General features: G+C 34.3%; 1 protein-coding gene and 1 pseudogene across 3 annotated transcripts in view; both read left to right on the forward strand.

Annotated features, from left to right (window-relative positions):
* Positions 1 to 2,066, forward strand: part of LOC108375150 (probable maleylacetoacetate isomerase 2) — a 9,495-nt gene extending 7,429 nt beyond the window's left edge. For all 3 annotated transcript variants that reach the window (XM_017631240.1, XM_017631242.1, XM_017631239.1), the window contains one exon: positions 1,281 to 2,066. In XM_017631240.1, coding sequence (XP_017486729.1) covers positions 1,281 to 1,410 — 130 coding nt within the window. In that variant the 3' untranslated portion in view covers positions 1,411 to 2,066. The remainder of the gene's footprint in view (positions 1 to 1,280) is intronic.
* Positions 2,067 to 11,550: 9,484 nt separating this feature from the next.
* On the forward strand, positions 11,551 to 12,960 carry LOC108375149 (probable maleylacetoacetate isomerase 2; annotated as a pseudogene).
* The last annotated feature ends 1,174 nt before the right edge of the window (positions 12,961 to 14,134 follow it).

A 14,134-nucleotide genomic window follows, 5' to 3' on the forward strand; every position in this document is an offset into this window, starting at 1 on the left:
AAGAGTTGTTTTTCTTAGTGTCACTCCCTTCTCTCGGCAAACCAAAAAAAAAATCAAAGCATTCTTCTTGCATTTATCAAAGAAGTTTCAGAAATGATTACAATAAAAAATATAGCAAGTGTTTGTGCAATTTTACCCTTAAAACGAAAAAGTACCGAAATTGCTAATTTTTTTATTGTCAATCTAAAAAATCATAATTTATTTTTTTAATAACTTTGGTAAGTTTTCAAACAGAATGTTCATGTTTGAGGCATTGGACGTTTGGCATCAAATAAAACATATCTGTAAAGTTTCACNATTTACCCAAATCTTTACGGACTTTCAAAAAATACTGTCATTTAGTTGCGCCTCGGGGGCTGCTGAGCGCCTTTTTTCAAAAGCGCTCGAAACGAATTATTGCGCAAAAGGGCTATCTTGTAGTAAAATTTATCATACAAAGAAGGGGTACAGGCACATGAAAACACGATTCGGCTCCATACTTAGGAGGTCCAAGCTAGAGGAGTATATGCCAACCATCTTGGAATGGCAACGTCATTCCATCTCCCCATTAGGCCGAACAACATAAAGGAAGCCGATTCCATCACAATCAATTCGGAAACGGTAAGACAGGTTCACTTTTCATCTAGTATGGGTGCTAGGGCAGATTTGTAAGAAAGGCCTTCATGTTTTTTTGTCGTCGCCTCAAAACTATTTAGGAACTTAGGTGGGTACCTGGACATGTATAGACGGGCTGCAGATTTTGTGGGCTGGTCGAGGTAACCTCAGATCATATTCTATATCACTGCCAACCTAACAAAAATAATTGCTGTCAAAGTTCTGCGTTACCCTTTAACCATTGAACAGCTGCCATAAAGCAGTGTTTGCATTATTCAACTTTGCGTTCAACAATTGCGTTCAACTCAACGCAGGGTTGAACGCAAATGTTGAACGCAAAGTTGAACAATGCAAACACCTTTTTATGGCGAATATTTTGATATTTTTTCATATTTTGATATTTTTAGCCATTCAACTTTTTTTTCGTGCAACCCTGCGCTGAGTTGAACGCAAATGTTGAACGCAAAGTTGAACAATGCAAACACACTTTAAACTTTGACTTTTGAAAGAAAAACTTTAACTTGGTCTATTCTGTAAACTTCTTACACTATGCGTGATCTTTAATTAGTAATTCACGAGTACCTCAACAGATATTTATATTTTTAAACTATGTACATATGTATTTCTAAAAATTTTACAAAAACAACTAATTAATTTATCTCTTATACACATGTATTCGTTAATAGATTCCATGTCGATCTTCGTCCATATCCGATCATCTTGCGCATCGATCGTGAACTGGAGGCTAATCCTGCTTTCCGTGCAGCTCATCCCTCCAACCAACCAGACTGTCCACCGGAGTTGCCAAACAAATAGAATTTTCCGTCAACAACTGCAAAGCGCCGCAAAACTAAAAAGTGATCGCGAGTAGCATAACAACAGAAAGAGCAGCAATAACAAAACAAACAAAAAAACTAAATGCCATAACAGGCGAAGGCGAGCGAATAAAATTGAGAATGTAAAAACAAATGTGGCCGTCACAAGCAGTTGAACAAATTGAAAAACAAGTACTTGAAAAGAATTATGCGATCGGAAAAAATTATAACAGAAAAAGCAAAATGCATACAAATCACATTTTAAATGAGAACTTGTAAAAATATAACCAATTGACAAAGAGAAAAAAAGGTAAAAAGGAGGTAAAGAGAAGATATGATAGCTTGAGCCCTCAAAGTGGCCAGCGCTATTGACTTCTTAAACAAAAAAAAAAACATAAAAATTGTGAAAGTAAAACTCAAAGAAAAGAATTGTGAAAGCTGTTTAATCATTTGGAAAGTGAAAAAGCATTAAAAGTTTTGAAATATTTGGCAACAATTGTGAAAATTATCTAAAAGATATGAGCACATACGTATTTATATATTACTTACACATACATACATTCATACTCACACATTAAATTTAGAACTATGTTTAAGCGCTAAGCATTACTTAAAAAAAAAGTCTTCACAATTTCAAATTTCAAAATGACAAAAAAAGCAAAATAATGCAAAATTATTTATGCAAAGCAAAATTAAATTCAGGGATTTTACCAACTACAAAGGCAAGTAAGAGTGTAAAAGTAAGAGTTGAAAGGAAAACACACACACACAACCAACACATGCATACATATATACTTACAACTAGCCTACCAAATATTACAATACTTGATGTTAGAGTTAGCAAACAAATCTCGTAACAAAATACAAAACACAAATAAAAGAGTACAAAATGCAGTAAAATAATCACTGGAACATAAGAAGTACATACATACATTAAACAAATGAAAAAACGTAAATTTCCTACAATGGAATTAAGAAGTAAGCTAAAATTTGCTCTATAAAAAGAAGCATTACTTCCTGTGTATGACAAAAAATACAATTTTAAATAGTTTTTAATATCCTCAAAAATACTATGTACATATGTATGTATGTATTTACCATATGTATATGAATATATACATTTGTATTGCATAATCCAATTAAAAGATGTTTTAATCATAAAATTGACAGTTTCTTTCAGAATTCAATTTAGAATTGCAAACGGACATCTAGTTTCAAGAGTATTCCCATTTCTGTTTATTAGAAAGTAATTTTTAAGCAGAAAACAAAACCGACTTCATTTCTCATTTTTATAAGGTTATCGTTAATTTATTTATGATCCAATAATCAGATTTAAACCAAATTAGTATGGGACCACCTGTGAGGTAGCAGGTTCCCTTCATGCAGTAACATAATAAAAAACAATAAAATAAAAAAAAAGTATTCCGACGAACTGATAACCTTCTTCTTTTAGTTAAGTAGGTTAAAAAAATATTTAAATTTTCTTCATGATAAAACAGAACAAGATACGTCAATTACTTTTGTAAAGATGTATGCCCATAGGGTTTTACCTTAATACAGAAATCTATGCCCTTACTCATTTTCTTTCCATATACTGCTTTATAAAAAGGTCAGACGATTACTTACAAAGGATGCAATAGAACTTTTGTAACAGTATTTAATTATATAAGGCCTTTAAAAAGATCCGCGCTTGAAACAAATTTCCCCAATAAAAACTGTACTATGTATTTCATTCTAGAATTACTATGTGAAAAAAATAAAAGTGTTAAATCAGGCCCTTCTATTTTCAGGTATCGATATGTACATATGCCTCCACTTTGAAAAAACTAATTTTTTAAAATACATACTTGCAGTAAAAAAAAAAAAATTAAAAAAAAAAAAGTATGAACAAAATTTATAGTAGGTAGGCACTTCGAAATTTCAATTGAAACTGTAATTAATTTACTCATTTTGACTCAGCTATTCGCTTACTGGGAGTAAGCTATTTAAAAACTTCAAATGGATGGATTTAGAAACTAACTTATTTTAAATTAAATCAACTGGTTTTCATGACATTTCCGTGCAAAAAGGTTGTCCAAACTTCCATACTTTGGAAGTTGTCTTAATACCTCTGTACACAGTGCAAAAATTGAGTTTCCGGACTTCGGCCATTTCCCAGCGAAAAGTGGCGCCAACTTTTTCCGCCCTACTTTTCTGAAAAGGCACTATTAACCACGACTATCGGCCACATTTAGGCGCAGTAGGTAAACTATAGTTTTGTCATTGGCATGACCGCCGTGGTCATCATTCTAGGTATGTAGAAATTGCGGCAAAAAAGATCTGAACTTCCTGAAAACAATCAAGCGTCAAGGTACAGAATGGAAGACGAAAGCTTCATTCCAGCCAAAAAAACACGAAAAGCTCCTACAACAATCACGGCAAAGCTCGTATCATCCGTAAAGAGTTCACTCAAAATGGTGATCTATTACTAGCGCATATTATTTTGTGCGTTTGAAGCGTTTAATGGCAGTAGACGACCCAATTAGGCATCGAGTCGAACTTCAATAATAACACATTCAGTCGAGGTATATGGTATATAAATGACACTTAGTTGCGACTTTGACGTAATAGTTCTTCCGCCATCAATCTAACCTACCTCTCACATTATATGCACAGCAAAAAGAGTTTAATAGTAAACCTTGTGTTGAGAGAAATGCATTTAATTAACGTAACTAAACTCTTTTATCGTTTTTGGTTCAATAAAAAATTATTTGCAACATTGTTTATTTTGACCTCTATACACTGCGTCCGACATTTCTCACATCTCTTGATTCTCTTCAAAATAATAAACTTTCTTCAGTTCCTCAACACAGCCATTCCTAATACCCATTGTTTCGATTGCTAAACGGTGGTGTGTCCACGTATTTCATCCATGTCTATGTATTTAGTACATTTCTAATAAAAATGTTGTTAATTTTCAATCTCCCATTAGCAAACACCATTTTGAGGTAATTTTTGCAATAAGCATAGAGAGCTTTTAGCATCCAGAAAATATGTAGAGAGTTTAAAAGCTTTCTTCTCGAGGCAAAGCAGTGTCTATCCATGGATTACACTTTCTACCCGTCAATAAAAATCAATATTTGCTTAAATCAGTCACGATCAAAATAAATGCCGTGGGAGAAGCTTTTTAAAGCTTTCCAAAAGTTTAGTAAGACTGCGCCAGAGTAATGCTCTTTCTGATCACTAACGTGCAGAAAGACATTTTACTCTACAGAACGCTTATAAAGGCGCTGCCCACCACCTGTGTAGATCCGTGATTACCGAAACATAAATAGCCCGTGAGCGAAGTCCTTTAAAGCTTACCATAGATATTGTATGGGCGCGCACTGAGTAAACACTCCATCAGATCATCCCTACAGCCTGCTCAATTATTTATATTCTACCGTCAAGGATATGGGCAGGTTCTTTGACTACTATTTATGTTACTTGTCCTACATTTTGGGGTACTAATCTGAAATTTTGGAAATCCTGCCTGAATTATAAATCTACCTTAAATAAATACCTGGGTTAAATGATAGCAGTAGTGGGTTAAACTTTGAAGCTTTTTTAATTAATTAAGAACGAATCTCAAAAAAAAAACAACTCAAAGAATTCAAAATTCATAAAACCACAATTTTATGATACAAAAAAAATATGTTCTTCGGTGCAGAGAATTAAACGGGAACTCCCATTTGAATAACAAAATATGTATGTGATGAAGTATTGCACGATCAAATAGTGATGATTAGTATCAAAAAAATTAAATAAAATACCCGTACTTGTAAAATTTAAAATATTTTCCATGCATGTAACTACTTCAACTTAACAAGGAAAATATGTAAATGTTTTAAAATATTTAAAAAACCATGTGCTTAAATAAAATATGTACTTAAATAATTTTAATGCAATTCAATCAGAGATCTGTGCTCATAAATTACATTACTAACATTTCTGCATGTTTGCATATCGTCGTCTAAAGTACAAACCCGTGTATCGTCATTCTGCAAAACCGCGTAACGGACATTTGCTGCCAAAAATTGGATTTGCTCACACAAGCTCTTGGCCCAATCCTTATCCGAACGTCCTGAAAAATACTAGCCAAAAATGCGATTCCTTTATAAAAAAGAGAACCGTTATGAAAAATGAGTATTTTTTCTGTCTATAAAAAAATGTATACAAACTCGCAAACGCGGTTTTGCATTTTGTTCATACGCGGTTTTGTTCGTTAAACGACGACATGTGTTTAGTTACTACAACTGTCAAGTACACTAAATCATATAAATAATAAGGCATAATAAGAGTCAAACTTAAATACATACTCCTTACCTAAAATCTTTGCAATAAAATTTATAACTGTCTTAAAAGATTTTAAATAATAATAAATAAATAAAATCTTGTCTTTACTTTAAAATCGTGTAACTCAAATGTAGCACAGATGCACTCTAAATGTGCGCCGTGTAAAAAATTTTAGATGGAGAGGAACTTTATAACAATTTTCTATTAACGTAATGACAAGGGTACTTTAACCTTCAAATGACAACAGCGGTGTTCCGCTCACCCCACGACTTCATAAAAGTCTTAATATTATCTTGTTCATTTTGTTTCCTCTTTTTATTGCTTTCTATATTCCGTAAATAGGCAGAGAGAAAGTATTGCCACCGCTGGGGTTTCCAGTGACCTCTGTTACTATTTGTGTATTTTTTGTGATATTAAAATAAATGTACATAATTTTTTTACACAGAAATGGCTTCATCGTCAGATATTCAACGGTGATGAATGCTGTTCAGAGGGCAGAGGTATATCTGAATTTAAGTATTATGTATCGGTGCAGTCATAGGAGGAAAATGTTATTTTCAATAATGAAAAAAGTTACAATGTGGCAGTGTTGCCACAAAAAATTACCAAATTCCTCAAAAGCAAATGAAAGATCCTCAAAATCCGAACAAATTACACAAAATTTTCTTATTAATTATTTTCAAGTACTTAGCATAAATATTACTTACATTCTCCAATTCAATTGGTACATTTGTTCTTGCGGTTCAAACAAAGTATCACCGTTATTTTTTATTCCTTGGTTTGTATATAATATTTCTGCAACTATATCAGTGCTCAATCTGGTCCTCAAGTCAGTCCTACACATTTTTAAACTACTAAATATACGTTTTACTCAAACATTAGAAAAGGGCTGCATTAGTAATGCAAATATAATTTTTTTTTTAATTGGGAAACTTTATGAACCTGAAGAATATTTTAATTCCAAACCTTTTTTTCTATTATTTTTCTGTGTCTAATGAAGCATCAATATGAAGATCCTTATGATCGAATGAGGACGCATGAGAGAAAAATCGAAGAAAACCAAGCCCTTTTACATTGTGAACCAGAAGAAACCTAAATTTTTTGCTTGAACAACTCATGTTTGCATGGTGTTTAACGAAATGGGAAAAGTAGGTTTGAGAAATATTCGACAAGCCGCTTATGTGGTGTATTTCGCTCTTAATAAAACTTCGGAAAGTTTTTTGTTCAAAAATTTCCACACCACTCCAACAACTCTCTTGTGTAAAATATGGTTGCATTTGTTATCTGCATATATATCGAGAGGTAATTCCTCAAAATAAAAATCCTCAAGCCCTCCCGAAATTCCTCACGTTTTGAAGAATTACTCACAAAGTGGCCACTGTCCAGCTGTCGTTTTGGTCGCTAGATATAAGTTATATTAGTGGCAATATTTGTGTGGGCTTTTTATATCTTGATATAAGCATTTGTGAAATAGCTTCTAAAACGTATTTTTGCAGGATTTAATCACTTACAAAATTTTGAAATTACGCTATTTTACATCCAATTACATAATAACAAATATTTTAACAGAAAACAGCTCAATATTTGCTTTTATATTAAAATATCAATAATGTTGCCGCCACGAAGTTTTCATGCAAATGAACATGTAGCTGTAAAACTACCAAATTGCCGGCAATAGATGGCAGATATAAGGTCTAATATATATTGCTCTTGAATATGTATCAAGATATAAACTTTATCCTGTGGAGACGGGCAGTAAGAATGGAAATGTGTTGTCTTCTGCTTCACGAGCTTCGAGGCGCACACCTCGTAGAAACATTTTAACTGTCCGCCGACTGGCTAGCAGTGTTGCCAGAACTCTTTGGACCAACCGGATAAATTTCCAAAAAAAACGGCTAAACTGTTCCAAATAAATTTTATTTAAATAAATCACTAGTTCTTGGAGAGAAGCTGCAAATTCAAGCTGGAAAAATTTTGCCAACAAAAATTTGCAATTAGGAAAAACATATGATTGTGACCCATGGTTGGATTTTTTACGACAAAGAAAGGAATGTTGAAGAGGATCGGAATAATTAGAAATATACATGTAGGTCCTGTTTTTTGCCTATCTGAAAGAATTTTAAAAATTCTATACAAATTTATTATGTTTGAAATGCAACAGTGGACACTAGCTGGCGGAGAAACTTGCAAACTTGGAGAGAACTTGGGAGCATTTTTTTCATACTATCTGATATTTTGAGTGATAATTCTCGCTGAATTTTCGACGAACAAACCTATTGTCTTCCCAGAGAGTTTTGCTTTACATAGAAATTTGCGCTCTCTTATTTAAATTTTGACGCATTTCAGTGTTGTTTCTTTTAGTTCAAGTCGGCCTTCGGTTTTTGGAATTTAAAGAAGTTCTCAGCAAAAAAGGTTGTTTAAAAAAAGACATATGTATATGTAGTGTATACATAGTGCTTGAAAATATCCACTTTTCCCTTACCTTAATTAAGGCAGAATTGATTATGCGCTTTCTGGGAAGACTATGGGCCGTATGAATAAAAATGAGCAATTGCTTTTTCTTAAAATTTCAGACCTCTTACTTGATTTATTCAAACAAAATTGAAGTAAAAGGTATTAAATTTTAAGCAAAACTAATTGCTTAATTTTTATGCATACGGCCAAATACCTGTAATATTTACATACATATTTATTCTATGTGTTGCCACTATATTCAAACACAAACGCGTGTTAAGCAAACAGTGAAACAATTTGTTATTTTCTAAGTTTGCGAATAAAACTTCACACTTAAATATAAGACATTCATAAGAAACATTTTATAAAGAAAATCACCGCTACGGCCTTCTTAGGAAAAATATATTCGTTTAAAATAAAAATTTTTATAAACCTGCCTGACATGAAAACTTTCGTCGCGATAAGGCCTGTAGCCATTTCTAACAGATTTTGGGTTGCTTAGTCAAAAATAGAAACATTTATATTTGAATTTTAAGAAAACAAGGCAAAATCGGGTAAAAACCGCATTTATTTTGCAAAACGGCTAACAAATCGGCTGCCGGCTAAACCGAAATTTCTCCCGCTGTTTGCTATCGCAGCCGGCTAAATTTAGCCGGAAAACGGCTAAAATGGCAACACTGGTTGCTAGTGGTGATGGTCAGAACATTGAAACTTGAAAGGATGCATTCACAACTTAAGTTAGAAAGGGCCAATTACACAAACAGGGAACACGTTCACGTCCAAGAAATCGAGATAAAAAAGACAAAACTTCTTGCGAAAAATGTCTTTTGGCAGCATACCTCGAACAACGCAAAAATATTAGCTTAGCTGCATTAAAGTAAAAAAAAAGTTGAACTGAAATCATAACTTAAATAAAAGAAATTTGTTTTCAGTTTAGTTTGAATCAAGGCGAATTTATATAAGGTGGTGTTACTAGCTCAGCTGATTTTGTGTATGTGTTTCGCCGCACGGCTTCTGATATCCAATTGAAAAATTTTGTTTGAATTTCTACACACACTCTTACAGATTTTGACAGTTTATGCCGCCAAAGCAAAAACAAAATACATGTAAATTTTTGTTTTTGTACTCCTGCTATCACCTTATATTAATTCGCCTTGGTTTGAATCAAATCAAAGATCTCAGAGTGAACAAGATTGAAAATATTTTTTTTTGGTATTGTTTCAATAGAATTCAAAAGTGGTGGGGTAACGAATCACACAAGTTGCAATTTACGTAAACACATAAAATGTCGTTAGACGAGGGTAATGTCCAATATGTGGTTAACAAGAATTATATTTAAGGGCCAGCGTAAATCTGGCTTAAAAGTTTGGGCTCATGTAAAGCTTTCAATTGAATTTCAACAATAGTATCTTATCTTGAGCTAAGTAAGTTCTCTTCTGTAAAACGATGGCTCTGACCAGTGGCCTGGTCGAGATTTCGGGAAGGGGGGACTTGATGAAAAAAAATCTTAGCCATCACATATCGGCTAAAGGACGGCTAAAGGAGTCACCAATGTGTATTCTTTCATATATCGGTCATTCTTACCGTTATATATTGTTTGCCCACTCACTTATTCCAATACAAGGTACCAGTTTGACTTTTGCATGATGGGGATTGTTTGGTACTATATTTTGGGGCACCCCTCCAAAATGTGCCAATAGTCTAGAAAATGTGATTTACAAGCCTCAATCTGATAATGTTACCACGTGCCTCATTGAAGATAAAGTTGGGAAAAACCGGAATTTAAAAAAAAAATCCAAGTTTTTCGCACATACGTATATAGATTCCTTTAAGCTGTTACAAACAGCAACACAAAATGGGGGTCCCTTGATTCTTCAAGGTCATCTAGAGATCATGCCAAGGTCATCTCAAGATCAAAATCAGAATAATTGTATTAAATTTTCAGTTTTATTCAATGAATTTTTCCCGACGGAGGCTAACAGACCTCGGATTCGAAGAAGCTTGGCTCAATATGCAGAAACTTTTTTGTTTCTTTGTAAACCTGTGTAATATATCCAAACAGGTTTTTAAATTCCAAGTTTTTTCAACAATATGCGTAAGCAGAAAATTGATATGGAGTTCCCCAGAATTTTCTGTTAGAAATACGAGTAGAGCGACAATCACTATCGAGAATGCCCAACAATCTGGTTAGTTTTTCGCTAAGTCACGGATTTTTGAAAAAAAAGTATATCAATGTAACGTACTTACATACGTGTAATGCTTTTGCTGGCATATAGATATTTTGAAAAAGCCCCTATATGTAGCAATATTACTGACAATTATATTTTACATATCTAAATGTTTCAAATTTTTTAGTTACCGGATAAATTTGGACCACCTAAACCGTTCTCGATGATTTTTTTCTTATTGAAAAGGGGTATCTTATAGCAATTCGGTTTCTATGTTTTGCCTTGAAAATTACTTGTTAACAATTACATTTACGCTACTACAAATCAAAAGACAATTACGCAGACATGGGCGCCAATCGATCATATTTAATAAACTGCATCCGCGACAAATGCGTTTTTCCATACAAACAAACCACTTCACCGTCACGCGCAGACAGGAGCAGATATTTTTTTTTGCTCGAAGTTTCTAGAGAAAAATTTAAGCATTCACTGCACCCAGTATGAAAGCAACGTTTTTAGTTGCATATTTTCCGGCACACGATCTATGCAGATTGCTACTATTTATTCGTGTATTGTTTACCAAGTACTCACCATTCATGTTTATCAGCATATGTGTGTACATAAGGGTGCTCCTTAAATGTGGAAAGCAAACTTTTACATCTGATTTCACAAGCCTCAACCCTACGTCGATGCTACTACATTCGAAGATATCACATACAAATTGTGGTCCCTATTGGAGACGGTTAAGGCATGACGCACAGGCGACAAAGTTCAGATTACTCTATGAAGACGTCTTCCCGACTCCAATCGGGACCAAAATTTGAATGTGATATCCTCAAGTTTGAAAGTATCGATTTTGGGTATTAAATTGCAAAAAATATTTTTAATTTTTTGAGTCCATAGAGGCATCTGGCCTTTGACCCCTTTGCGACAGGCCTTAATCGACTCCCATCGGCATCAAAATTCATTTGTGATATCTTCGAATATGGTAGCATCGATTTTGGGTATTAGATTAAAAAAAAAAATCATTTTAATTTTTTGAGTCTCTGCGCCCTGTGCGACACGCCCTAACCGTCTCCAATCGGGACCATAATTTATATGTGGTATCTGTGAACATGTAATTAGCGATTCAGCGGGTGAGACTGAAAAAATTCGTTCATTTGATTTTTTAAGGTCCACCCTAGTACACGTATATATATGTATGTATGTACTCAGATCGACCGCGAAATGAGGTAAGGAAAGTAAACAAAAAGTAGTGCAATTGCAATCATAACAAACAAAACTTCAATTGATAATAGCAGCATTGATGCAGTTCATCACAAGGAAAGTTCTATGCGAAAATTTTTAAAAAAGTATTCGTACCGATTGTTCAGCACAATATAAATATTCCAGAACAGTGCTATTGAATCGTTTTGAAGATTATTTAAAGATCTAAGTACGTATTGTCAAGCAAAATGATTACGTCCCGATGTACTCGACAGCTGTTCCAAAGCGGTTGGCGCTGCAGCGGAATTAAAATTCGTCCAACTCATGAGTTAAATGATCGTCGTTTAAGAATTTCAGTTAACCAAATAGTGTCTACTGCATCAACTCTCACGCAATCACCACAATCCGATAGAGATGCCCAGCCAATACTTTATTCATATTGGCGTAGTTCCTGTTCGTGGCGAGTACGCATTGCACTCAACTTGAAAAATATTCCATATCAAACAAAAGCTGTCGATTTGTTTGGCGAACAGCACAGTGATGAATATCGTGCAGTTAATCCTATGCAGCAGGTGCCTACATTGCAAATAGGTGTGTATGTATGTATGTTAGTTAGATCGTAGTACTTATTTTCAACTCGCCACATTGCTCCACTTAGATGGTCACAGCATTATTGAATCGGTTGCTATCATGCAGTACTTGGAGGAGACACGACCACAGCCACGAGCGCGCCAAGGTGCATGAAATTGTTGAACTCATTTGTTCAGGTATACAACCATTACAGAATGTGATTGTGCGCAAGTATGTTGGGAAGGAGAAACAGAAAGAATGGGCGCAACATTGGATAAATCGTGGATTTAGTGCTCTTGAAAAAATACTCGCCACAACAGCCGGCAAATACTGTTTTGGCAATAAGATTACATTGTTGTCTACTGCCACAAGTCTTTAATGCCAGAGGGTAATATATATGAGAAAAAAACAATTTTCATAATTAAATAATTGTGTTTAATGTAAAATGTTTAATTCTTATATGTATTTATATCTAGATTTCAGATGGATATGAGTGAATATCCGATTATTTCACGCATTGCTAATGAATTGGAGACGATCCCTGCATTTTCCGCTGCACATCCGTATAATCAACCGGATTTTACGTCTGGCTCAAGAACTAAGTGATATATTAATATGGTCAATAGTAGAGGCAACACTGTATTATAGTATGTTCCAGCTAATTGACATCCGCTTAATGGTTTCCCCCCATAATTGCTTTTCCTGGATATTAAAAACAAATATTATGCGCTTTCTCATACTAAATTAAGCGGAGGATGGATGATGTACTATGCTATAAACTTTTAAAATATTTCAAGAGCATAAAATTTGGGTGTGTTACTTTTGAAATCTATAAAATTATAATACATACATAAATTGTTATATCTATAAAGGAAAGAATATTATTAAAATACAGAACTTACGGTAGGTACGTATGTACATATTTAAATAAACTCCTAAGAAAATTCTCTAAAGTACTTCATTCGCAAACCGATCCGTAAGTAACTATCCGTCGGAAAATTCTAAGTTATGCCGCATTTCCCAAATACTGACGAATAAATGCTATGTTGATAAAAGAAAAGTCCTCAATGGAAACACAACCTATCAAATTCCATGCCAAGAGTTCAAACACTTCCAAAGTAAAAAATTTGTAGTATATAAGGTGGCACAGTACACTCGTATAATTAATGCGCGTTAATTCGATTAAAAACAAATTTCTCAAGGAAGATAGGTCATGGTGGCTTAATATTTGACTGGCTGGTCGACTGCCACCTCCAATATGCCGGCATTTGATCGCTTTGCTTTGTTTGCTGCCAATTCGTTTTTAATTTATATTTATCCAAAACCATGAGGTTATACAACTAATAATTATTTTCTCAAGTATGTTCTAAGTTTTAACTGTCCTTTAAACTTAAATGAAACGCATATTTTTTTTTTGTCTTCATATGGACTAAAATATCAAGCCAAAAGGCCAATTTAACTTCCTGTGCCTATGTCCACCAATTAAGTTTTAGCTGCTGCTCTTGGGGCATGTGTAAATATAGGTTTCGCGAAACCGCCACTTTGGGACGATCCAGTACTACTACCGTTACTGCAAAATAAATAGTACTTCCGTAAATGCGTGGGAGCTGCATTGCCATATTCCTCCTCTTCTGTATTTGCGCTGCAACCGCTTAAGCGTTTTTTGCCGAGTTCAACAAAGCCCGTTTCTTTTCTGTGCCAACTGAACCAAATTCTTCTCCACTTAGTTTTCCATCGCAGTGGCGCTCTCCCTCTTCCTCTGCTACGACCAGCCGGTTCCGAGTGGAATACTTTCAGAGCTGGAACTTCGCACAGTCGTTCAGCCCCATACATTTTTTGGAGAAAATTCGGAGGCGTAGGCGTAGTGCCTAAATTTTTCGTATGTAAGCTAAAAAAAACACGAAAAATGGGTGCGATCGATTTCTTTTAAAGCATACCTTCCATACAAACGTAACCTCATAAACCCCTTAAATATGCCGTTCAAGGGGCACCGAAGAATGTAAGACTCCGTCT

The sequence above is a fragment of the Rhagoletis zephyria genome, unplaced genomic scaffold (assembly GCF_001687245.7).
Source record: "Rhagoletis zephyria isolate East Lansing unplaced genomic scaffold, Rhagoletis_zephyria_1.1 Rzeph_scaffold_08566, whole genome shotgun sequence".
Taxonomy (NCBI): domain Eukaryota; kingdom Metazoa; phylum Arthropoda; class Insecta; order Diptera; family Tephritidae; genus Rhagoletis; species Rhagoletis zephyria.